The sequence below is a fragment of the Patagioenas fasciata genome, chromosome 1, assembly GCF_037038585.1.
Source record: "Patagioenas fasciata isolate bPatFas1 chromosome 1, bPatFas1.hap1, whole genome shotgun sequence".
NCBI classification, from domain to species: Eukaryota; Metazoa; Chordata; class Aves; order Columbiformes; family Columbidae; genus Patagioenas; species Patagioenas fasciata.
Genome location: NC_092520.1, coordinates 72,589,380 through 72,615,682, shown reverse-complemented (window position 1 = coordinate 72,615,682; position 26,303 = coordinate 72,589,380). Strand labels below are relative to the sequence as shown.

The window sequence follows — 26,303 nt, the reverse complement described above, 5'->3', positions numbered from 1 at the left end:
TTCTAAAACTGAGATGGAAGTACTTCAGTAATTAAAAAAGCCAAACTAACCTCCTTTTCTCACTAATGCAGAACATCATGTAAAAGCAAGGTGCTGTTCGTACTCACACACCAGGTATCCATCCACTGATCATCAATGACAAAAAATACAGTGTTTATTCCAATTAGTTCTTTAAATAGGTCTGTTTTTGCCTTTTCATTTCAACTGTGATATTAGTCTCTTAGCTTTTAATTTGTCAGTGGGAGATACACTAGCATGCAGAAGAGGATGCTGATTTTGGTACTTCAACAGATTTATCAGATGTTTGTAGGGAGGGAACAGAGCCAAGCCCAAGAAATAGCACGTAAGTAATCAGCAATTACTAAACATATGTCAGTAATAATATAAGAACATGCCCAGAGCTTTGTTTGACCTGATGGAGCTGAACCCAGATGAAATGGGAGTTAACTCTCAGTACAGCTCCGCTTCTGCCTAGGATTTACAAAACTGCAGACAAAAGAGCTGCTAGGAACTGGATTTAAACTGCAGCTACTTCAGGAATGAAGAATATCCCCATGCCCATCTGATGCATTGCTTACTGTGTGTAGTTGTAGTGTTTCTTCTTTATTCAAACTTCAAACACAAGTGTTAGCATTAACAGTTCCCATGATGTCTGACTAAAAAAGCCCCAACAACTCCTGACAACATTGTATTATGCAAGAATTTTTTTGTTTTAGTTTAAAAATATATATGGTCAAAATCAGTCTGATCCTTGAGAGGATGCAAAACTTAAAAGCCAAAGACAAATAAAAAGACAATGCTTTTTGAATCTTAAAATAAAACCAGAAGAATCCCATGATTTTAAGCCAATGCCACAATTACTGGAGCCTGATGACTTTTACTGCATGCGGGGTAGACATGCCTGCATTAGTTAGCTCAGGAGTTCATACTTGTGAAAGATACAGATTTCCCCCTGAAAAAAAAAAAAATTGCTTTACAATGGTACATGAGACCTTGAACAACAGGCTAAGAAAGTTTACCAGGAAGCACTACAGAGAGCCACAGTTTTGACTGGCATTAACAGATCCTTTGAGTGTCATGTTGTTGGGGAAGGCAAAGTTAAGGGCGATACTTTGTGAATGGCACCTGGTCTTTGCTGCATGGGCTGTGTGGCAGGTGTGTCTGCACCTCCAGGGGTAAATGCTGCACTTTTTACCCCACAGATTCACGCTTTTCTGTTTTAATGCTGAAAAAGGAGTGTCAACACTGTCCTCCTCATCACCTTTCCCTTTTCTTACACACCTTTTTGCAGCTTGTGACTAACAGTGCCAAAGCCAGACTCTGACATGGTTAAGAGGTCGACTTGACAGTGCTTGGTCAATGGCTGGACTCGATGACCTTAAAGGTCTTTTCCAACCACCAAAACAATTCTATGATTTTGTAACACCCTAGTCCAGCAGTAAAAGTGCCACCACCACTGCTCCCACCTGTGTCTACCCTGGCTGCTGACCTGCCTCACTCTTTGGCAGCACCCCAGGCTCGGTGCATTTGCAGTGCGGTGCCGCTCCCTCCCTGGTTTCAGGATCTGCTGGACCAGATTAATCCTGCTGTGTTACCTTCTGCCTGGCTGCTTCAGGCATGCAGGTTCACCAACAAGACAGAGCCTTGGAGCTGTGCTGCAGGTTCCTCAGTATTTTGTGGGTTCCCAGGCTCCTAATCCAAAGCAAGTGGCTGAGCCCCTGTGTCACCCCTCTGTCACGTGGCCCCCTGGTGACACACGCATGTTCCTGGCAGGTGAGCCAGCATTGCTGGGCAATGGGGCAACAGCTGCCCAGCCAGGCACTCAGCTCCCCCAGAAATATCCATTCCCCACAGAGAATGGGCCACCCATTCTCCACAGCTTAGGCGACCCAAATCTCATCTGCTTGGAGGAGTTTTTCTTTCCTTTCTGTAAGATTTCCAATTGAGGGACAATGTGTTTTTAAATGCTGATGGCTAGCGTAGACGTTACTGAGAGACACATAGATGTTATTCCACTGTCATCATAGACATCTGCTGTAATGTAGCTGAGACAGCCTGAAACACAAATGTTAAATAGCAACAACATGAGCAAAAGCCAAGTGATAGACGCCAAGAACAGAATTATCCCTGCCACGTGGCACATTCCCTATAGTTTGCAATAATCTTTCAGTTACATGAATCCCATTAAAAAGTAAGAAGTTGGGCAATCTTTTTAGTTCAGTGAGAACATTAGAAATAGACAATAGCACATGTTCCTGACAGCACTGTTTACTTTTGAAGTTTCTGTCTTTACTCTGTTAGTCAGTGTCTCAAAACACAGGCACTAAAATGTCAGATCAAATGACTGTCCTCAACTCCAGTTTTCTGCACAGTTTCAAGGCACAGACTGCACCCAGTGCACAGGGGCACAATTTCCACCATGAACCATATGTGAAGCGATTCCAACTCCATCCTTCACTTAGGAACCGGGAGAGATTAACTGCGACAAAGCCTTGGTCTGCGGAGATCCCTCAGGTCTTGGACTCATCTCTCAGAGCCTGAGGTCCTTCAACCCCTTCGCTATTGCAATTTCTGCAGCATTCTAACTATCAAAGATTTCCCAATGACTTTTTAAGAAACCTTAGCATTTTTGGAGCTCGCCAAACACAGCAAATACCATAGTATGTTCAGAAATTTCTAAGATCTGAAATTTGTCTGCTATTGCTTATGCTGTGCTTTTGTTTCCTGAAGCTGTGACAACAACTACTTTGAACAAAATCCACTGTTTCTGCCAAAAGACAGAATAAAAATTGGCACCTGTCCTGGACTGTGGGTAGAGGCTATGGCTGAGACTGGGGCATGGGTTTTTAACTGCTTTATCCTAAAATGCCTGGCTTAAATCAGCACATCTCTGATTCTTGGATGTGTGACTGTCCACGTCCTTGTTATCATTCCAGGTCCCTCAGCACTGGGAAACTGTGCCCCTGTTTTTCCTTCTTGCTCCTATGAAATCCTGCAGAAGTCATGTGGACTTCTCACAGGTTCAACAGCTTGAGCTTTTGGAAGCCTGGATTCCCACACCATCACTTCTGTTTATCCAGCAGCTGCAAAGAGCTGTTTCTATCTACATCATTGTGGGAACACAAATTAATATTTGAAAGCTTTGTCCCCAAATTAGTGTCATTATTTTTTGGGGTAAGGAGGGGACCAGTGACTGAGTACCTGGGCAAGACTATGGGTCACATATATATTTTAGTTTAATATTTTTTTAGCTGAAGCTTCAAATAGATCATGTTTGTTTCTTTCCTTCATCAAATGAGGGGTTTTACATGCGTATTTATGCATATATATACATATATATATGTATATATATATACATATTCTTTATTTACACAGACACTACAGAATCCACGGTATCTCCGTGCTTCTGCCTCAATGATGGCCTCTGTCAGGATGGAGCCTACGTGTGCCCAGGGGAGTGGGTGGGATCTCTTTGTGAGATAAGTCAGTACAAGTCAGACAGCATGGGCAGCTGGCATCATTTCTGGGAACCCCTCTGGTTTGGGAGACCCCAGATCTTCCTTCCTCCCCTGAGAACTGCTCAGCAGGGTTGGAACTACAAGCAGAGTCATGGCTCTTCTTCCTAGGTGAACCTGTATCCTTCACCCACTTCGGTTGCTCTTTCAAATGAGTTATATATCTGGGGAAGACATTACAGGTTTCAACTGTCTGTGGCCTGTTTCTAGCCAATTTGGCTTTTGTTTGAATTCCTCTGTTTGAAGATCACAGTGATTTGAACATCTGATTCAGACCTCAGTATTGCCACGTCTGGCTCTACCAGTATTTAAGGGACACCATCCAGCCTGCAGGACAATGCCTGTCCTCAGCTTGTGCTGTCCCTGGCAATGGTTTTGGATGAGTCAAATTTCCTATGCCTGGCATAGCACTGGCTTGATTGACTCCCATTTCAGTCCCCTCTGCTGCAAAACGGCACCTCTGCACTGCTGTAACTGGAGCAGGTTCTCCCAGCTGATGCTGGGAGGGTGCCAGCTCACCGAGCCAGCACCACCAGAGCAGGTAAGATAAGATCCCCAGGTCACATTTTCCAAGGCAACAACCACACTGTGGCCAATGTCACATGCAGATATGCCATCACGTGTCAGCTGCACCTTTGTCAAGTGAACCCACATATTTTGTCAGAAGGACATCACGAGACCTGCAGCTTATCCAGCAAAAGATTCTTGGTGAAGACTGCTAGGTAGATGGAAACTTCAGGTCTCCAATGTAATTTCCCTGAAGTCAGGATGGGTAGCACTTCCAACAGACAATGACAGATTGAATGGGTTCATGGTGGATTGGAACATTTGGACAAAATGTTTCAGAGAAGCTGGCTTAAATAAAATAATCATGGCTGGGATTTCAGCACTGGAAACAGACTGTTGTGATGACTGCTATTCGCTATGTTCACTCCTCTGTCATTTTCTATTTGATTTGCTGCAAATTGCCTTAAAGAATAGATTTAAGCAACTGTAGCTATTAAAATACATGATGTAAGAACATTTGGACAGGCATCATTAACTTGAAATAATAACACACATTATTGCCTTTAAAAAAATCTGAATTTTAGTCTGTTTTCCTGAGGAAATATTGACCTTTTGTCTGTTGTTCCACCTTCTTGTCAACTTTGACTTATTGACCACTTTCAATGAAATTCACCAGGTAGTTACAAGTCTCAAACATCTTAGATCCTATGAGATTTGCAGATATCACTAGCTGGGTAGAGAATACCAACCCTGTAAATACCTCACTGAGAAAAAGGCAGAGACTTATCCTGGCACTAAAGAGGTGTGGGCCACAAAACCAGTCAATCCAAACTAGCTTCTCAGATGCAGAGCTCTAAACTGCTCATGACATTTGTCACCTTTCGACCAGATAACAAGGTAAATATATATATTTTATGTATCAGGAACCTAAAGATGGATGTAGGACACAGAGGTGGGGGAGTTGAGGCACGATGGGGCATAAAGAATGTGGGAACATAGTGCTAAAGGTGTTGGGGAAGTTGGAATGAAGTGCAGTCAGGTGTTGGGGGTATAGAGAAGGCAATCTGGTTTACTGTCAGCAGAAGAGAGCAGGAAATATAGGGCAGACAACTTTTGTAAACCAATTACCTTTGATCCAATGGAGACAGAAAAATTCCACTAAAAATTCTGGTATTATTCAAGGTCTTGATCAAAGACCTGAAGGATGACACAGCATGCCCATTCAACAAATCTGCAGACAATATTAAACTCCAGGCAGGTATTGTTGACACAGTTAATGGCAGAGCTTAATTGCAGAAAACCCTTGAGAAACCTGAGGATCATGCCAACAGAAACCTTACACTGTCCAACGAGGACAGGTGCCGATCTCAGTGCCAGGGACATTGGTACAGACCAGGAACTTGCTGGCTGAGGAGTAGCCCTGCTGGAAAGTACCTCGGAATGATGGTGGATGCCAAGTTCAATATGAGCCAACAGCGTGTGTTCATTGCAAACAAAGCAGAGCAGCTGTGCTATGTGGAGGGAGATGGGCTGATGGACACTATTACCCTCCTCTTCTTGGCACTGGTGAGGCACCGCTGGGAAATCCATACTTAGTTTTGCTGCCTACACCCGAGATTGGAAAGACTTGGAGAAACTGGAGAGGGTCTATCAGGACACTGTGAGGACGATGAGGGGCCTCGGGCAGGTGGCCTACAGGGAGCATTTGATGGAGCTGGACTTGTTCAGTGCGCTGAGAAGGTTGAGGGTAGAGCTCAACAGCGGCCTCCAGCGCACCGAGTGGGAGTTGCAAAGACCATTGAATCCAAACTCTTCTCAGTAGCACCAGAAGGTAAAGTAAGGCACAGTCATCATAAATTGCAGTTTGAGAGGCTGAGATTGAGCATGAAAAGAAATGCTTTGTTTAGGAAGATAGTGTATCAGTGGTACATGTTTCCCAGTGAGGATGTGGAGTCTCTATTTGGCCTCGATGCCCTCCAGAGGTTCCAGCCATCTCACATTTTTGGGATACATCACCCTGCTAATCACCTCGTAGCAAGTGAGGTTTAGGTTTGGTGCTATAAGACAGATCAAATCTTTGCAGAGTCATGTATCCTCATTTGTTCGTAACCATTTCTATAGAAGAAAAGTATCATTGTGTCATGGGAAACCAAGACCCTATAAAAAACAAGACCGACAGAAAGTTATGTGACTTGGCAAGGAAGCCCACGCCAGAACAAGGAGAAACATTTCATGTCCTCTGAGTCCCCTTCAAGACCCTGACCATAAACATGTTTTTTTTGACTCAGTCCTGCTAATGGGACACAGTCAGCTGAAATGTGGTCCAAATTAGCAAAAGTTAGCAAAACCAGCATGTTGCAAGTCTTAAGACCAGGAAAAAAAATTCTCCCTGTGTTTCTGCAGTATGTTTGTGTTTGCAGCATTGCAAGGTAAATTTGTGTTAAGTTGGTATGGTATGACTGGGTCAGGTCATGGGTCCATGGAGCTGATCATCCTGCCTTTAGAAGTAGATAGTATCAGGTGCTTACACAAGCTGTGGGGTTCAGGGTGGCCACCCCATCCCATTCCAGCAGGCAGCGTGGCAGTGACTTCCTGTGCCAGAAGCTGCATCTGACCCATCATGATTCAGAGTCACCAAAGGACCACCCTTCATTAATTGTCCAAACCTAATTCAGAGCAAATGTGTATTTTTGCCCCTGCTGTATTTCTGTGGCATTGGGTTACCCAGTCTAATTTCTGCCTGGGTAACATGACTCTGGAAGTGAAGCTTTATAATATTTTACAAATTTTCTAGGTCCAAAGCAGTAAAAATAGGAGATATGCCAAAAAGTATGAGCAGCTCAGCAGCTTAGGCTTATACAAGATTTACCCAGCTGCTTTTATTTTCTTTGGGGCAAAAGATTCAGTGTCTCCGTACTATTTTATTTTAGAACATTAGCCCTTGTATTAAAAATATTTTATCTGGATTTCTGTTTGTTTGTAAGGTTTGTTTGCTTGTTTGTTAGTTTGTTGGTTTTTTTTTTCCTTCTGTGTAGTTAATTTCTGTGAAGCCAATACTTGCACAGTGACAATTTCTGAAAGCATTATAAAAAAACTTGCTTTTGAACGGATCACAGTGGGTAAATATGGCAACTCCAAAGAAAAATGTGAACCTAATACTGTGAATGGAATGTGTTTCTTTTCTTTTACTCCTGCTTCCCAGAAGTGAAAGATGTTGGATTATTAGAGCAGACGAGAGATTGGTGTTTGGAGCCAAGACAGCATAGCTCAGGCAGCAGGAACACAAACCTTTCCAGATTTCTACCTCAAAGGCAGAGAATTTTAGGTATGCACGCTGAGTGGTATCTGTGCCTGTGTGGGACTGAGCTGAGAGTGAGGTAATATGTGCTCCTGTACAGCCTTTTGACAGAAAAACAATCTATTTATGTTCTCCTATTTAGCATTAGGATTTAGGATGCTTTCCACCAACTGTGGTTCTATGAACTGACTCAGTTTTCAGAGACCTTGTAGAGGAGTAAGCATTGCACGGCTGCTCCACATGCCCTTTGCATTTCTTTCATGACACATAAACTATGTTTTTTCAGGACATGATAAGAAACCTTTCTGATAGTTCACTCTTGATGCTTGTGTCTCCCGTTTAAGAGATGTGTTTCTGCAGCTCTAGCGAAATTCAACCTGTCTGAATTTGGTATGAATAATGTCAGTCACTCTGACAAGATTGTGTATATGAGTATAAAATACATACTCTAAACCCAGCAATAACTAGTTAAATAACTGATGGTCACTTGTAACCCTGAAAGACAAATACAGAGTGTTTCAAAAAGATGGACCTAATTTCAAAGATACAGTGGTTTCAAATTGGGTCCATCTTTTTGAAACACCCAGTATTTTACACGCAAGCAGAAAATAACACTGGATAGGGTGTTACACCCATAATACAGTTGTAATTCTCAATGAGATCACATGCATGTGAGTGAGTGCTTCTGTACTAAATGCGTGCCTTTCTGCTTTTACAAAATTACGGTTAACACTTCAATAGCAATCAGGATGTGCTCCAGAGAAGGGAGAATTCCTACTTTAGAGCCCCGCAAAATTCTGAATTGTAATGAAAATCTGGACTCCCTAGCATCACAGGTAATCTTGAATTACTATTTAAACAGTGTCTGAGGTTCTGCATCATCCCAAGGAAAAAGAAGTTATAGGAAATTAAGGGAGGAAACACATATGTGTTACATTTCTTTAAACTTTACAGAAAGCAAAACAAGCAACCGAAGCCTTTTTCAGTGGCATTCTTGGTATGTGCCTGCTTTGCAAATGGCCTGAATTTCCAATTTTGCTTGGGTTTGCCTGAATGAGCATTCCATTTAATATTTCTTAATTGGCTTGCAGTTTCGTCAGTCAGGTTCCCAGTTCCCAGTAAATACCTCTGAATGGAGATGGTGCTGACTCAAGATAACAAACTGATGAGAAAGCAGAAGGGATTCGGAGAAGACTGGCATGAGGGAATTAAGAGATTCTGAAACTGACACATTGGGAAGGATTAATATTGAAACCTTTCCATTCAGTCCTCTGATCAGCTGAGCGTGGACATAACACTTTCAGCCTCTCAAAAATTCAAATTCAAACTCTCTTGTATGAATGACAGACTCTTCCTGATAGAATCCATAAACCTCTAAGCCTTGCTTTAAGGCTTAGCTCTGCCATATCTGCAAAACGTGGAGAGTTGAACACGACTAAGCACATTACAGAGAGTGACTTTTTCTCCTCTTCTGCTCTGCATTTTGTTTCCTTATCACTAGTCCCAACTGAAAGAAAAAAAAAAAAAAAGAAAAAAAGAAACCAGGTACAGTCCCTTTAAATAATAAAAGTCCCTTTTTCATGCATTTTTGCTTGACTATTGCACCTTCAACCCAATGCTTCACCTGCCTGGATCCTTTGACGGGAAACTCTCGAGCTCAATATTTTATTTTCCCAGTACATCACCTTCACTAAATGGTTCAACTGTCAAATTTTCTCTAATGTAATATACAATATTAGCAGTAGCTATTTCTAATGCTGATAAGATAAAACTTAAGTTAGCAACATTAGGCTATTCTGCTGTCATTAGTAATCTGGGGTTTTGTTATGAGCTGTGATGTTGTGCTGCCATCTAGTAGTGAGCCCAGGGCAGCTCCGGGTGCAAAGGTGACGGCTGGGAAATGGGAGGAGGTGTTCATGCTAGTGATCCACAGCCCAGGTTTAAAAGGATTTTATTCCTTTTAAATACAAATATTTACTTCGAATACAAAGTAATGCTGTAATTCAGAAGTGAAAATATTGTGAAAATAGGTGTTCACGATGTTCATGGTTTGTATGCAGACGTTTTCAAGCCAAGTAATATAATCTCCAGTAATTAGAAGTGCAAATTTCCTTCCTCCTTATGCAACACATTCACCTTTCTTCCCTGCCATTCCGAGCTGTATAAACACTTCAGAGCTGCATGATTGAATTAATCTTGATTTTGATTGCTTCCCAACATAAAGAATTTGAGAAAAATTCAGTTATTGAAGCTCTTCATTTAAGCTGTTCATTGGCTGAATTAAAAAAGGGATGACTCCATACACTGTTTAGCTGGTCTCCATAGTCTACAAAGGAAATTCTCCTGATGATTAGCAGATTTTTATTCTCTTTAAGTTTTATTGTTCCCTATGTATACCTTCATATAACATACAGCTAATGTCTCATCTTTTTTTTTGTATTTAGACTCTTAAGATACTATAGACATTTATGCTTTACCCATTAAATACCAGATGACTCAAACTGGACCCAGCCAGTGCTTCTAGCACTTCTTATTAGTACCATCAGCACCAGAATATTTGTCTGTGTGCTTTTTTTTTTTTCTACATTTATTCCAAGCTGACATTATATACAATGTACTGAAACGAGGATAAAGTTCTTGGTGCTTATTATGAGCACTGTGTTGAGAAGCCTGATCATCTTGTAAGATATTTCTGAAGTTCCTCTGATGGCTTTTAAAAAAATCCTGTTCTGAATATTTAAGGAGTGGAGAAAGGTGTACGGAAGCTTATAGACTCAGAAGCTCGATGACCTCCTGACAAAGGGAAGATCCTGCTGCTGTCTACAACTACCTTATGACAAAGTGTGGAGAATAATTGGGCCAGGCTCTTCTGCAAGGTGCACAGTTTTAGAATGAGTGGCAACAAGGGAAATTCCAATTAGATATGACATTTTTTTTTCCCCTTGATGCTGGTCAAGCACAAGCAGGTTTCTGAAGGAGGTTGTGGATATGCAAAGTGAGCCCCCGAGCAGCCTGACCTCAGCTGGCTCTGCTGGACTAGGGGATCTCCAGGGCTCCCTTCCAATCCAACCTACTACCTGAGTCCATTAAATCATCCCCTAGGGAGAATTTGCAAACTTTGCATACTTGCCATGAAGAGAAACAATTTAGACCAGCAGTTACTTGCATATTTTGATTTTGTGTGAGAATGCTATAAAAGTGGTGACTCTTTTTCCGTTCCTCATTTTCTTTCTGTTGAATGGCATTTCCAAACAGGTTGAAACTGCAGACTCCAGCAATTTTTCAGCCATTGCAAGTAACATGCAAATCCTCACCTCTGTGCCAGACCAGCTGACCACACAGAACATCTCTGTTACTGCAAACATAGCAGTGCAGATTCTGAAAAAGCCAAATGTTCCAGAAGACTCTCAGATGAGACTTATTAAGATTAAAATAAGACTTTTGTGGCTTAATATTTGGGATATCAATTCTGTCCTCCCTCTAGCAGCAGAAGGAACACTCTCCTTCCTCTTAACTGTACATAACATCACAACCAAATGCATTCATTTTGCCATTTAGCAGAGTTATTTAAGTGGCCTTGAATGGATACTTGCGGAAGTATTTGTGGAAGTAATTTCTCAGAGCTGAGTGTTAATTTGTTTCTTATCAGTTGTTTAGACTTGCATATATCTGAAATTCTCATACAATAATCATTTGATGTTTAAGTCAATAATTTAATCCTTACTGTCTCCATTGATAAAAGCGTGGTGTTTATGAACCCATTGGTATAAAGCTTGTGTTCTCTCAATGACAACCTGTACTTTGTTTACTCTGCTGTGTGTAGTTTCAAGCAATGCTTATTAAGCGTTCTCACTTTGCCCATTCACTATGTAGCACATGGGGTGGTTTATTTCAATTGCCTTTGAATATTGCCTTTTTTTTCTGGTTGTCTCAGGTGTCTGTGGCAGTAATGGCTACAGTGAGTCAGCTTTTAGTTGCCAATGAAACAGAACTCAAACACAATAATCTTGTCAATGTTAGGACAAGGTAACTTTAGCTTTTGCCATTTTCTTTTTTAGACGTAGTAAACTGCATTTTCCCTTCTGTTTCAGCATGAAAGTGGTTTCTGGACAAGTCAAAACATCCAACATGCAATTTAATTGATTCAGTAGATTTATACCAACATAAACAATTTGGGCTAGATTTTTCTGCTTTGGAGAAAAAATGAGGATAGGGAATGAGGAGCAGTTCCCTCTGGAGACCCAAATCAGAGAGGCAGCTCAAAAACTGAACCTGTAGCTGTATATTAACAAATAATGGCAACTTTCATCCCACTCATTGTTTCAACACAGCCTCACAAAAACAATGGAGGGATTTTCCTTGACTGGCAACATCTTGGAGCACAACGTTGCAATCCAGTCTGCTCCACTGAAATTAAGCTCTTCTACGATGCTATTTTCAGCACAAAGACGTAACTGTGTGAATCTCGTTGGATTTACCTGGACAAAGTGGTATGTACCATAGATCCTAATGGATCCACTGCTAATTTTTGCAGATACAGCACTGGGACATTTTCAGTCAACAAAACTAAACACACAGGAAAATGCCCCTGGCCTTATCGATGACCTCAGTACTGAAGTTCAGATACTGGTCAACATTATAAATAACAGTAAGTTCTGTTTCCTTCTCTGTGCCTGTGAAAAATTTGAATGAATATTCACTGAAAATCTCTTTTGGAAAAAAAAAAAAAAAACCAAACAAACCAAAACCCTTATAACCAATATAAACAATTACATATTGTTTTTTGTGCATGCTGATGCCATATGGTGGTACAAGAAAGGCACATGTCAAATGAGCTGAATAGTCTTATTTATGGATTAATGCACATGTACATGTAATGGCCAGAATGTTTGTGGCATTTGGGACTTTTTAATTTCTTTTGTTTTCTAAAATCTAGAACATAATGAACCTTTGACCGTACCTCTACAGGCACCAAGATCCAGAGTTAGTACATAAGGAACTTGCCTGAAATCCAAAGACATTAACTGTTTCAACTAAAATTACTGCCACCATCAGGTGGCAGCCAGGATGTACACATCCTCATACCTACATATTGGGATATGCTTTAATGGCATGGTCACATTCTTCCAGATGTCCATTAATTAGACTCTCTGGTGCTCAGAGGATAAATTGGTGTCACTCAGGAAAATCAGAAAAAGAACTCATAGTTCCTCTGCTTCATTTGCTTCAGAAGCTGGTGGCAGCTGAACTTTGAACATGTGCATTTCTCTGATGTGCTAAAACTCACAAGAGTTTCAGACTGGGCATGTGAAACCAGCAGACTTGTCCTCAGGCTCTCTGTATAGTGGCAGTAATACTAAGACATCACAGCATAAGATTATTCTGAAGGTGAAGTTTGTGGAGCTCTGACATCTCCTTCCCTGGAGACATTCAAAACCCGCCTGGACATGTTCCTGTGTGACCTCACCCAGGCATTCCTGCTCCAGCAGGGGGATTGGACTAGATGATCTTCTGAGGTCCCTTTCAATCCCAAACATACTGTGATACTGTGATACTGTGGTCATAATGCTGGACATTGTTCATACACAAGCCCACAGGGAAATGAATAATTCAGTCCTTTCACCAGGGTTGGAGAAGATTTCAACAGATAAAACAGGTAGTCCCACACACCCAGAAATGACAATAAAAAAAGCCCACTGATAGCTCATTAACTGGTCATTGTTCTCCCTGTTCACTGTTTCAGACAACAATCCTGTGGAAAAACAATGCGATCATGCAACTAAAGACTTTATCATAATGCCTTTATCATAACACTTCCTTCAAGAGAGCTAGATTGAATGCAGTTGTCCTAAGTGTTTGATTGTGACATTTTGCAAATATAAAGATAAATCAGTCTCTCTTGGTGATCAAATCAGAGAGCAATTAAATCAGTCTCTCTTGATCTCAAATAAAAAGTAAAAAATCAAGAAAAATATCCATTACATAAACCAGGATTTTTACTTCCTCAGTTAACCAACAATTAAGACTAGTGATTTAAATCACTTTGATGAAATCTCTCTGATTTAGTAGAAGAGTACAAAAGAAGCAGAGTTCAAATGTTGGATTTGAAAGTGAAAATCCAGCCAACCTGTTTTATCCTGTCACTTCCTACTAACTGTAAATGTCCTTGGTGTTACTATTTCTTATTTAATATTATTAAAAGCCTGGCCATTTGGAATGTGTGTATATATTGGGATTTAGGACATTATTTTTCCCATTACCAGTATTTTCCCCATAAATGACATTAAGGCAAGGGTAATAATTATTTTCACCCTCCACCTAAAAATTGAAGAGGACTCTCTTCAGATTCATGGGAAAAAAAGCTCTTCTCTACTTCTTAAATCGATGCTAAATAAATATCTAAACAAAAACCTGCTGTAAATACTGACTGTGTGAAACAGCATAGTGTAGACTTCTTCAAAGTCACCAGCTTCTCTGATATCTGCTATCCATACCTACTTTCCTGCTTGCCTTGTAAAGGTTCATCAGACAATGGAAAAGTTGGCTTTGTCCTGTATCAAAACGACAAACTCTTTTAGTCAAGGATTTATCAGAGTCACAGTGGTTTCTCTAAACAAATTTTCTCTGGCAATATTGATGGTGGAAGAACCAGTGGTGTTGAACTAGCCTTCAGTCCCAAGGTAATCCTCTGCAAGAAATGCCATGTTCAACTTGAACCAGGGGCAGCCCTTGCCCTACTACCTGTCTTCAGGACTTGGGGAAAGAGACTCAGGCATGAGGGGTTTTTTTGCCTACTTCCTTGATTTCTGGCAATCAGTAGTTGAGCAAGTTTGTGGAATGTATAGGTCACATAAGGGAATGGTATCTACACAACAAGGCATAGAAAACATTTTTCAACTTTGGTATTTAACACCTGATGTTACTGTCTTCTTACTGCTAAACTAGGATGTTCACAAGCAAAATGATATTTCATAAAAAGTTACAGAGATATCAGAGCGGATTTGTCCTAGGGCAGATTAGTCCTAATACAAGAATGAAAAAACCCAGGTTCCTGGAAGACAATCTTTCTTTCCAGAAGACTATCAAAATTTTTGAATACAAGAAAAAGTCAACATAACTGGCACAGAACAATACACCTACCAATGTGAGGAGTGTTCATTTTTCATACTATATTTTAAATCCTGCTTCCAGTTAAAATCATTGTGTGTTTTGTTTGGACTTCCTCTCCCAGGAACTGATTTCAGATGTTACTGCTTTCTTGCAGGAAATGCCCTATGCGAGTGCCTATTTGCCCAAATAACTGATTTTTTAGATAAAATGTGCTCATGTTTAGCATAGTCTCTCCAGAAAACAGTAGCTGGTTGCTTCTTACAATATTTAACAAAGGTTTTAAGCTCAAATACACACATATGATAGATCAGTAGTCATCATCATAGATTCATACAGTTAAGTGACCTCAGAAACATGTAATTTTTAAGGAAATCACTGAAACAAGCTTGTAATTGATTTTTTTGTTTTGCTCCTACTTTTATTCCTTATTTTAATTGAACTACCTAGTACTGTGAGTAGTTGCTTTCACTACTTATTTGCACTTCAGGTTGCTGGTGGCTTATTAAAAAGCAGTTCTAATTGCAGTACCCGCAGAACTATGTTGTCCCACAATGACTGCATGCAGTTTGACATAGGACTGCACAAGCACCACCGTGCTGCAGAAAGGGAGGGCATGGTTTGCAGCATTTAGCATTTTTTGCTTCATGTTGCAGTGAGGCTACAGCTCTGGTTGGCAGCAATTTAATCCTACTGATATATAAAAGCTGTTGTCTGGCTTATGCAGAATTCATTTAGCAGTTTTTCTAATGCCTACCCAATATGCATCTGAACTGTAATTACTTGAATAATTCACAGAAATGAGTAGTTTAATGAGCAATCTTGACTGAGAAAGGCTCACAAAGTAAGTTTGAAATGCCAAATTATGCTGTTATTGGTATTATTCACAAAGTTTATAGGAAACCCTGTAAATCCCTTAGTAGCCACCAGCTCCCCTTCTAAAGGGTAATTGCCAGTGCATGCCATTTGTTGGTGCATATCTATTTCTGTTTCTGTAGCCACTTTTTCTCCTTGCAATAGCAATCCATAGTACAACACATCCAAATTGCAGCTGTGTGACCATGCCTGTGTCTTCTTGGACTACACTGTCAACGACTGGAGCACCACTGGCTGTGCAAAAGAAAGAGACCACTTTGCGAGATGCACGTGTCATCACACGACTAATTTTGCTGTCCTTATGGTAGGGTGTTGTCCTTTCTTGAATGAGAACGTGGTATTTGTTGTTTGTTTTTGTTTTTTTTTTCTTTCATCAGTTTGGTTGTTTTCAACTGTATGACCAGCATGCCAATGTAAGGGCATAGGCACACTGAGCTACAAGGCACAGGACTTTAAGATGTCACCATGTACTTGCTTCTGACACGTGGCAGAGCTGGCAAATTGGGACAGGCAAGTTGTTGTCAGGTTGCTGGAAATACAAACATATCCGTGAATCCTGTCCTCCTCTGGCACAAATTGTGGCTGTGCTCCCCTGCCTGTGCACCCCAGTAGCAGGGCAGGGTGCTGGTGCAATTCATTCCCCTTGCTCAGCTGTGGTGGCCTCCAGCTTTGCATCTCCATTGTTGGCAGCTGGGTATTGAATGAGCGAGTCTAAAGCCTAAAATGGCCTAAGACGAACGGTAGAGTAACTTGGGATCTGGGCTAGTTGTGTCACTGCCTTCTGCTGGGTAAATAACTCAAAAGTACTAAGCTTTAACTACTTCCTTTGTGTATACGCTTATAAAAAGCAATCATTCTGTAAAGACAAAGCCTGTTGCCATTAAGTTTTATATATTGCCCTCTTAGACTAATGAGAACTGTCTCCGACATTTGTTATTCTTTCAGTATTTGTTTCAGCTTCTACAAACATTCCCTGGGTAAAATCACCTATCTGTGGTGACTGACTTCTGCAATAGTAGGATTGCACAATTTCTTTTTACTCTGTCTTCATAGAACAGCATTTCTACATTTGTAATATTTTCTGTTTCACTGAATACATTCGTATTTACTTGCTGCTTCATTGTCACTATATAAAGAAAGATTGGTTTTGATTTGTAGCTCTTCATAACATCTAACCTTAGACTTTAGCTTCAGAAGCCAAAATTCAGAATGTACATCAATACAAAAAGTTAAAGCTACTTTTCCCTCACCTTGCATTTTTCTATGAATAATTTAATCTGCTATTCTGCTAAATATTTTATTGACATTGTTAAGCCTCTTTTTGGAGTTCTTCACAAACTTCTCTGGTTTTGAGGTCCAGAATAATTTTGTGTGATCTGAAAATTTGTTACTGGCTAGCAACGTTAATAACTTTACTAAATTTTTTTTTCCCCAAAGTGCAATTAGAAACATGTATTTTAAAAATAAATTTATCTCTTCTTGTAACTGAAATAATTTGTTTTCTATGCCTTTCAGATCAAATATAAATACGCAAAACCCTTGGAGTATATTTCTTACATTGGTGTTGGATTGTCCATGGCTGGTCCAGTCATTACAATTTTGTTTCAAATATTCACTAGGTAAGAGTGAAGATGTAAAACTGCAAGTATATTATGCTAAGTTACGAAATTTTGCTCTATATATAGTTTGAGGAAAACAAAGAGAGCAGCCAGTTTAGAATATGTTGCAATATTATTGATCAGCAAATAATATTAAAAAAAAAAAAAGGCGCTAATCAGGTACCATAGCTTGGGAAGTAAGTGTGGTTTGCTGGTTGAAGACATGAGGTAGCTCAGTCATACCACTCACCTAGATGAAACTTAAACATTTCTGTTAATGTTAATCTTTTCATGTGAAGGATACATTCAATTCAATGTTAATTAATATTCAATAAATCCACCTTCAAAAATGTGAGCTTTGAAAATAAATGACATAACAGAGTATGGAAGAGCCCACTAGGGTAAAAGACCACGATTTTCATAGGAAACACAGGGCATGGCTGCTGACAAGAAAAATCTTTCAATCACTTTGACAGGGCAGCTCACCAGCTACGAGATAACAAAGCAGGCACTGTGTGCTACTGAGGACCAAGTCAAAGGTTGATCCTTTTACCATGGGCTGCCATCACTGTGTCTAATCACTGAGTGATGTCCCAGAGTGACATTTGTCCCAACTACCTGGGGTAAGGGTGGTCTGCCATTTCTGTTGTATTTCATGTCCCACGCTGCCTCGCTGACGTATTTTGTTACTACGCTGGCCAGGTAGCTGACAACATAAACCCAGTGCTCTATTATTGCAAGACTGGTCCATGCTAAACGTTGAGGTGTTTAGTTCATTACTCTCACTCAATACTAGGTTTTAAAAACGTTTGACAATATTCCACCACCAGCATGACCTACTTATTTTTCTGTATTCCCTGTACCCTGGTGTTATGATGACTAATCAGTTATTTTCCTTCCAGTCAGTTACCAGTATGTCTGTTATACTGTTGTCTTCATTTAAGGCTAGTCTTTTTAGCCCTCTGTCTTATCACTTAGACTTTTAGCATTCATGTAGAAGCATATATGTTGTTCCTCAGGTTCTCTTTTTCCTATGTTATTTAAGTGTCACACTGCTTCCTGTTGCCTGTTTGATAGTTTCTATACTGCCTTCTGTTTACAAAATATCTGTAGAGAAGAGATGATTTCAGAGCACCATGATTATACAGCAATGTAGGTTATGTACACTGCTTGTGCTATAGTTTTATTGTGAGTGACTTAATTCAAATACAGTTACAGTAAACTTCCTTGATGGATGTGCCTGTGATTAATGGTGTCACGTGATGCTCCCTTGAACAAGGAGCAAAGTCATGCCAACAGAGTTTTAGTTAACGTAGATGAATGCATGTCTCTAATCCTGTTTGCACTAATGTAGATTTGGAGTGATTCCATCAAGGTCAATGTATTTAATATTGCAGGAGCTTCCAGACAATGCCTTTAAAATACATTTATAAAACAGCATTTGGAAGTGGAGACTTATTATTCGCTTGTAAAGAGGGTTTAGAAGTACTTGTCTTATGCTATTTCACCTCTTAACACTGAAGTAATAGATTCTAAAAAGAGTGGAATGGAAAAAAGCAAAACGCATCTCAAGTCCTGTTTGAAAAAAAAAATGCTAAAAAATGCCAGGTATTTTCTGGTCTAGTTGAAATTAGAAAAAAACTGATGGATTTGGCAAGTTGTCTGACAGTAATGATAGTGCAGAATTCTGCAAACATGTTACTGCTTTGTTTTCTCTCTGTATTGGAGACTGCACACTCTAGCTTGCTTTTAATACCAACAGAAATGAGGAAATATTTTACAACTTTTCTTATTCTGTTCTACTTTTTCCTCCTAAATGTACTTCTACCAATAGGAAAACTCAGAAGTCGTGTGTAACGTGGATGTTAGTGAGTCTGTGTTTGTCTATGCTCATTTTTAACATCATCTTCACCTATGAAATTGAAAACCAAAACACCAGGAATCACAGCAGGAATACCACCAGCTACTACCAGCAACAACTTATGATACCGCCAGTAACACCTTACTCACATCTGACATAGTAGATCCTCCTTGTATAAGGCCATGGATGTCCTACTGGACTATTTTCTGTTGGCAACATTTCCGTGGACAGCACTCAATTGTGCACAGTTGTACCTACTTTTGCTTAAAGCCATGAAGCCCCTGCCTGGACACTGTCTCATAACCATGTCAGTAATCGGACGGGGTAAGATTTAAAATCGAACATATGGCCACTCTTACCAAAGTATCAGTACATAGTACATTCAGGGAGAGTTGTAAAGATATGAGTAGAGCAGTAGAGAGCGATTATAATCAGTGGCTCGCTGTTTTAGCGCAAGGTGATTTAATAAATAATCTCCTGTTACTGCTCACACTATTGGTATAAACTGAGCTTGTTTTTGTTGTCGTGATTCGGCACCAAAACTGATAGCTTGTTCACTGGCAACATAGGCCTGTTGCGTGTGGGAGAAACTTTCACAGTAATCGTGACATTCAACAATCTGTTTCTGTCAACTAAGTAGAAAAGATCTTTCAGATAAAGTGATTGTATATACAGAGTCAAATTCTTCATTTAGATATCTCTGAGATTCCTCATGACTTCAGCCAGAGCCTTGCATACATCTAAAAGCAAGGAGTGACTGACATTATTTCTTACATATTATTTATTAGTGAAAAGGAACTACTTGAAGGACTGAAGAATGCAGACAGTTGCCCACTACAAAAAGTAAAAATGCCAGCCTCCTTCAAAAAACTCTTCTAATACAGTGCACAGGAATACCTGCCTTTTCCACGCTGTATATTCAGCTTGTGTGATGTGTTGTTTCTGATGGCATCTACCCATCAGTTTTAGATCCTGATTGTTTCACTATTATGTTTCACATTTGGGTGGAAGAAGAGGCAATTCTAAAAGTTTTAGAATTTGGACTGTATGTGCAAGCTAGAAAATGTTGAGCAAAAGCTGTCTGGCTACGCATCACTGTGCTCCATGTACATTTTCATTAGTGCTCCATGTATATTTTCATTAGAACAGCATTAAGTTTTTCACTGTGTCTTGTGACTAGTTACACATGTCCAAACCAGTGTGATTCTGACTCGCTGTTTTCAGTTCTGCTTTGAGAGCATAGCAAATAGTTGGCAGTCTGGAAGATCTCTATTAGGGCTGAAGGAGGAACAGACTTTAAGAAGGATGTTTATTTCCCAGATAAAAACTTGTGCAGGAGGCTCCTTCCTATGAGAAGTGCTGCTTAGCTAACAGGTAGGCAGGAGACATGGAAGACAGGACATCAAGCGAAGGCACGGAGGAGGTAAACCCACACTGCCATACTTCTCGGAGGGTAAAAGTTACCCTTTGCGCCAAGCTGGTATGAAATGTAATGGTGCTTGGTGCAGAATTTTCTTAAATTAGTTTCTCACCGCTAACAAGAGGGTAGTATTGCACAGCTGTGATGAGGGAGTCAACTACAGCACAGGAGGGAGTTCGCTCTGTCACCACTGGGGTTGTCTCTGGAAGCTGTGTTGGAGCTCTTCAACGGCAGAAATCAGCAAGTCATGGACATGACTTGTTCTTCAGAAAAACAGTGCCCACAACCCTCAGTTCTGCATTTTCTTCTAGGCTGTAGAAAACCCACTTAGATTAGAGCAAGGCAGATGAAACCGGACTCTTAAAATCTGTAGATTTTAGGAGGCAAGAAGCTATTTATGTGGAAGCTATGCAACTGAACAATGAATCGCCAATGTCTCTCCTATTAATTATGAATCCCTGCTGTAGTAGTTGCAATAACACTTGCAGCTACTTACAGAGAAGGAAAAGCTTTAAACTACCGACAGCAAGAATTTTAAGTTCATGTATTATTACAATACTTGCTATCCCACACCTTTTTTGATGGCTTATGATTAACATAATAATATTTTTTGGTCGGTATACTATTTTGCGTATTTAAGTACTTGAAAGAAAACAAAACTCTTCACTCAAGCTAAACATTCACTATAAGAAATTGCAGTTTCTCCTCAGTAAGGATGTAGGGTACTGGATCCACATCTGCCTGGAATCCTCCTGCAGGATCCCTTGTGACTTGAAATGGAATCTGTAGACACTCTTAGCCTAACAGAAATTCAAGACCTTCATTTAAGTGCATTACCGCATTTAAGTACCTAAACTTAATCCTCTATTTAAAATCTTTTTGGCCAACATAACTATATCCCTATTTATCCTGTGTTTTTGGTGTCAGCACTCATTTAATTGCCCACATGCCAAAGCAGGCTATCAGGCTTACCATGTACCCTGGTGAGATTGGACAATAAAGAACAAAGGTAGACTTCTTTCAGAAATGTAAGCACAAACCCCCTTCCACATGGTGGCCACCTCATGATACTCATTTAGAGAGTGTTGACTTCTAACTGGAGATTATTTGGAAACAAAAAAAAGAAGTAAAGGTTGCTGCAGGATAACCCTGTCCTCCTGAAGTTGCCCCTGTTTTTCTTTCAACCTTTGTCCATTAGGTCTTCCCTATTACTCTTTAGCTCTATATACACTCTAAAGATGAATTTGTATTTGATGGCCAGATACCTTGTTAGTTATATTGCACCTTACTTGTGAAGTTTGTTCTTAAATCACTTTGCATTCCACAGAGAAAGAGAAGCATAATTGAATAACAAGACCTACGAAGCCCTGTTAGGGGCCATTAGGATGAAAAGTGGAATATAATTTTCTTTTGTTTCGGTATTCTGAATAATGTGTCTAACAGAACTTTTGAAATGGTGTCTCCTTATATTAAAAGTTGCTGGCTTGCAGCACTGGATCAAAATCAGAATTTCTGCATGCAAAAGCCCATGTTGTGGTCATTCCTTTTGCCAGGGGCATTCATACTCCTGTTTAACATCATCATCTTCATCAAGATCAGAGTCTCTGTAATACGGAAGAAGAATGAGAATTTGACGAGGTGAGATGGCATAGGACTCCTCAGATCTTTCAGCCAATATATTCCTCGATCTCTTGTCACCAGCTCAGACTTTCTTGTCACAAACTCAGATTTTTTACAAAATCTTTTAAATAAATGTAAACTTAAAGCAGTCAGAAAATGAATTCCATTGTTGCAATGGCTCAGACTTTGTTCAAGTACATATCAATGAACACATTTCAGGCTTTTACCCCCTTTTTGTTTGGTTGCAGTGTTGCTCAACTTGACTGCAACGAAGGTTATCCCCAATTTAAATCCATGTAGGCGAGAGGAGAGCTGGGTCCAGCCAAATGAGAGTTATGCACTTCTTAGCACATCTGAACGTCAGGCCAGTTCTATAGCAGCTTTGAAGCAGATTTACTTGGTCAGTTTTCTGTCAACACTCCATGTACTGTCACAGGCATTGCATCATAAACTCTCCAGTGTACATTGTATTATATAAAATGTAATTGCTTTAATTTTTATTAATCCCACAGAACTGACCTGTTCAACAAAACTTTGCGCCATTTCTTAATTTCTTTTACACACAATTTCCATGGTTGGTGCAAACCAAAATACCTTCTCTCTGACCCCTCTCAGGATTGTGAGAAATTGGATATCCAAACTTAATTGGCAGCTATTCTTATATTGAAAATTGGGAACATTTGAAGTTATAAGCATTCTAAAATGCTTATAATAGCTAACGTATTAATTTTCAATGCTTCTTACTGCCTTGGTAAGCCTCACTTTCTGTTAAAAAAAGATACATCCAAGCTACATATGCCAAACACAGATTATACTGATTAAAATTGGATTAATTTCTTTTCCTGGATTTCTTCTCTGGATGATACCTCAAACAAATGCAGGGATGTATATGATCACAACTCACCTTAATGACACATCTTTGCATTATAGCCCTGAATAAATAAAATTAAAAGTTTAAAGCTCAAAAAGCTAATAAATGATTTCTCTTATATCAAATCACATGTAAAATGATATTCAGAGTGAATATCAAGAAAAAAACTTCTGCATCAGCTGTGGGAAAGAGTCCCAGGGAAGTCACTAGAGCTTCATGGCTTGAGACCTTTCACAATGATCCTGGAGAAAAGCCTACAGAACAGTACCTGCTTCTTTTTCCCCTGTCGCCTTGCTGGATCCTTGGCTTTATACTCATATTAGGTATATGAAATACTTGAAGTAATGGATCCTTCATTATTACACTACTGAATATTTTCTACAAAGCAACTACTTGGAAAGATGTGAAAATCCCCCCATCCCCAAATAATAATTTGTTTATTATCAGTTTGATGTACTGAAAACCAAGGGTCTGTACACCAAAGGTATAAGATCTGCAAACTCACTGTGTGAAAAGTCTTTAAGTGATTATTACAACACTGATGGGTGGATTAGACCTGTAATTTAAAACTGAAATAATGAATAGGGAACAGAGACCCACCTATTTAAAACCATGAGCCCCCCCTTTTTTGCTTTTCTCTCTCTCTTTTTTTTTTTTTTAATTAACCCAGGAAACTCCTGATTAACCCTTGAAATGAGGAATTAGAAGAACAAGTATAGTAATTTTGAAGTCCAGCAGAGGGTAATAGTACAATCATGAGTCATCCCAGGTAATCCATTATAACGTGTAAATGAGGCGACTAGAGTTGCAAGTCCATAGTTACATGGTATAATTTTCCTATTGAAAGTACTTCTTGGTACTTCAAGGTATTAATGTCATTGTTAGTGGCTACTGAAAATTACTTTCTGGATGTTTTTCAAGGCAAATAATATTGACTAATCTTTTCTGGTTTTATCAGCAAAATATTAAGTCCACACTTTCATTTACTCTACAGGGACTTCATTTACTCTGAGTGCCATAGGTACCATTCTATCTGCATTCAAAAACTTATTAAGTTTCAAAATCACAGCCTGCAAAACATTCATGGGAAACTTTCGGATTAGCGCAGACTTTTTGAGGAAATACTTCCTTGTCTACCCTCCTCAACTGGAGCTACAAACCTGTAAATATGTGAAATACAATCCTGCATTTTTCATGTTTTGTTTTATGTAGATCTCACAGGGATCTTGAATGACAGACATACTACTCCAACTCTAGGTAGTTGTTTTGCCATCTTTGATTCGAGAGAGGTCCTCCTTCCCCTCTACTCTGCCCTGGTGAGACCCCATTTGGAATATTGTGTCCAGTTCTGGGCCGCTCAGTTCAAGAAGGACAGGGAACTGCTGGAGAGAGTCCAGCGCAGAGCCATAAAGATGATTAAGGGAGTGGAGCATCTCCCTTATGAAGAAAGGCTGAGGGAGCTGGGTCTCTTTAGTTTGGAGAAGAGGAGACTGAGGGGTGACCTTATAAATGTTTATAAATATGTAAAGGGTGAGTGCCATGAGGATGGAGCCAGGCTCTTCTCAGTGGCAAACAATGATAGGACAAGGAGTAATGGGATCAAGTTGGAACACAAGAGGTTCTATTTAAATTTGAGAAAAAACTTCTTCTCAGTGAGGGTGACAGAGCACTGGAACAGGCTGCCCAGGGGGGTTGTGGAGTCTCCTTCACTGGAGACATTCAAAGCCCGCCTGGACATGTTCCTGTGCGACCTCACCTAGGTGTTCCTGCTCCAGCAGGGGTATTGGACCTCAATCTTTTGAGGTCCCTTCCAATCCCAAACATACTGTAATACTGTGATACTGTGTAATAAAATAAGAACACCATGTTGAATTTTAAATAATCTGGTTTATGAAGTGTGGTCATAAATGAAAGCTCCTGCTTTCATTTTTTCTGAAAATGAATGCGGTGTGTTTTGAAAACTTCCAAGCTGCTTCAAATCAGGCATTGGCATGATTAAATGTGATGGCTGAACATTTAGGGATAGCACCTTTTAGTATGCTGACCATGAAAGATGAGACTTTCTGAATGTCTTCATAGAAGTGTTTCAGCAGTCCCAAAATGTTCTCTGTATCTTAGAACTCCATGCTCTCCCTATGAAGCAGAAAATAAGTGCTCTCTAGTATTGATAAGCCTTCAAAAAGAGCAGTCACAACAGACACAAGGCTGAAGTTCATCACCACTGCTCCACAATAGGCAGACAAGGTCATTAAAAGTTACCTAGGAAAGGTAACTCATATTTCCCCTGCCATGCCCCAGACAGGAAGTTCGTGTTGCTATGGGCATCCATTTTTTATTTGTAAATCAAATTTATAATACCTGTCACTGTCAATTCCTTCAATTTCATTGTATAGAGTATTTTAGACATTACAGTGAGTTTTAGAAAGGATGATATTTGATTGTGTTCTAAATATAGCTAGAGAATGGTTCCTTAAATTAGTGATATCTTTCAGCCTTTGATATTTTTCCCCATAAATAAAACTATTCTCTAAAGCACATTCCATCTAATTTTGAACAGTCCTTTTAGAAAACTAATATATTGTCTCCATATTATACCAAAAAACAAGCAAAAACCCAAGAAGAATTTGAAGTATTGAATTGGAAAAGCATTGACTTTCTACTAATTAAATTAAACATCCTGTATCTTTCATGTTAATAAAATGCTGTTATAGCCAACATTGAGCATGTCTCACCTAATATAAAACATATTCAGCATAAAAAGCCTCATAAGATTATATATTTTTTGGCTTTTTTCCTATTTTTTTTCATCCATGGAATCCCAATTTTGAGAATGGAACAAAGCAAAATGATCTTTTTCAGGTTATATGCTTACTTGTTACAGGAACAATAGTTCAGCTCTTATCTACACGTGGAATATATTGATCTTAATAATGTAGTGTACTTTGGTATTCTTTGTGATATGTGGGCTTTAAGGGTCATGAAGTTTCTTCTCGTTAACACTTTGGAAACACTGCTTTGATAAAGAAATGCATTAGAGAAAGACTGAATCATCAGTATTAAGGTATGAAATATGACCGGTAGGGAGTGTAATGGATGGAAAAGTCCTGTTTTCCAAATATCTTTCCTATATTTTTAAAAGCAGAGAGATGTTTTGGTTTTTTTTTTTTTTTTTGCATTGAAAATGCAAAAATTATTTCTAAGTATTTTCTAATACTTATCAGAGACTCCTATTGAATCCCACCCCTCCTTCTCCGCAAAATATTTAGAATTAAAAACACATAGTATATTCAGCTTTTTTTCACCTCAATTTTAGTGTGAATAACACCTGCTTCTTAGTAGTTTGACTTGTTATTACACTGCTCTAAGCAGAGGCAAAGCTCTGAGCAAAGACAAATGCTACAAAAATCAAACTCCTATGAACAAAGGCAGCAGCAAATAATGTCCTAGAGCAGGGGCGTCAGGCTCGTTTTCACTGAGGAGTAGTTACATTTATCCTGTCCTAAAATTGCATTCGGCCCTTTGAAGGCAACCGCAAGGCTGATGTGGCCCCGGTGAAAATGAGCCTGACACCCCTGTCCTAGAGTGACAGAAGCTCTGGTTCCAGCAGCTTTGTGAGAAGCACCCCAAGGA

General features: G+C 39.6%; 1 protein-coding gene across 1 annotated transcript; it reads left to right on the top strand.

Annotated features, from left to right (window-relative positions):
* Positions 1 to 391: 391 nt before the first annotated feature.
* ADGRG7 (adhesion G protein-coupled receptor G7) lies at positions 392 to 22,102 on the top strand. Its single transcript, XM_065847023.2, is given in 18 exon segments — positions 392 to 453; positions 1,616 to 1,773; positions 3,376 to 3,483; positions 7,058 to 7,190; positions 8,048 to 8,156; positions 10,576 to 10,725; positions 11,249 to 11,346; positions 11,652 to 11,770; positions 11,855 to 11,968; positions 13,840 to 14,000; positions 15,458 to 15,607; positions 16,810 to 16,922; positions 18,736 to 18,875; positions 18,878 to 18,934; positions 18,937 to 19,086; positions 20,635 to 20,716; positions 21,659 to 21,820; positions 21,949 to 22,102. Coding segments are annotated over 18 exon segments (2,220 nt in total).
* The last annotated feature ends 4,201 nt before the right edge of the window (positions 22,103 to 26,303 follow it).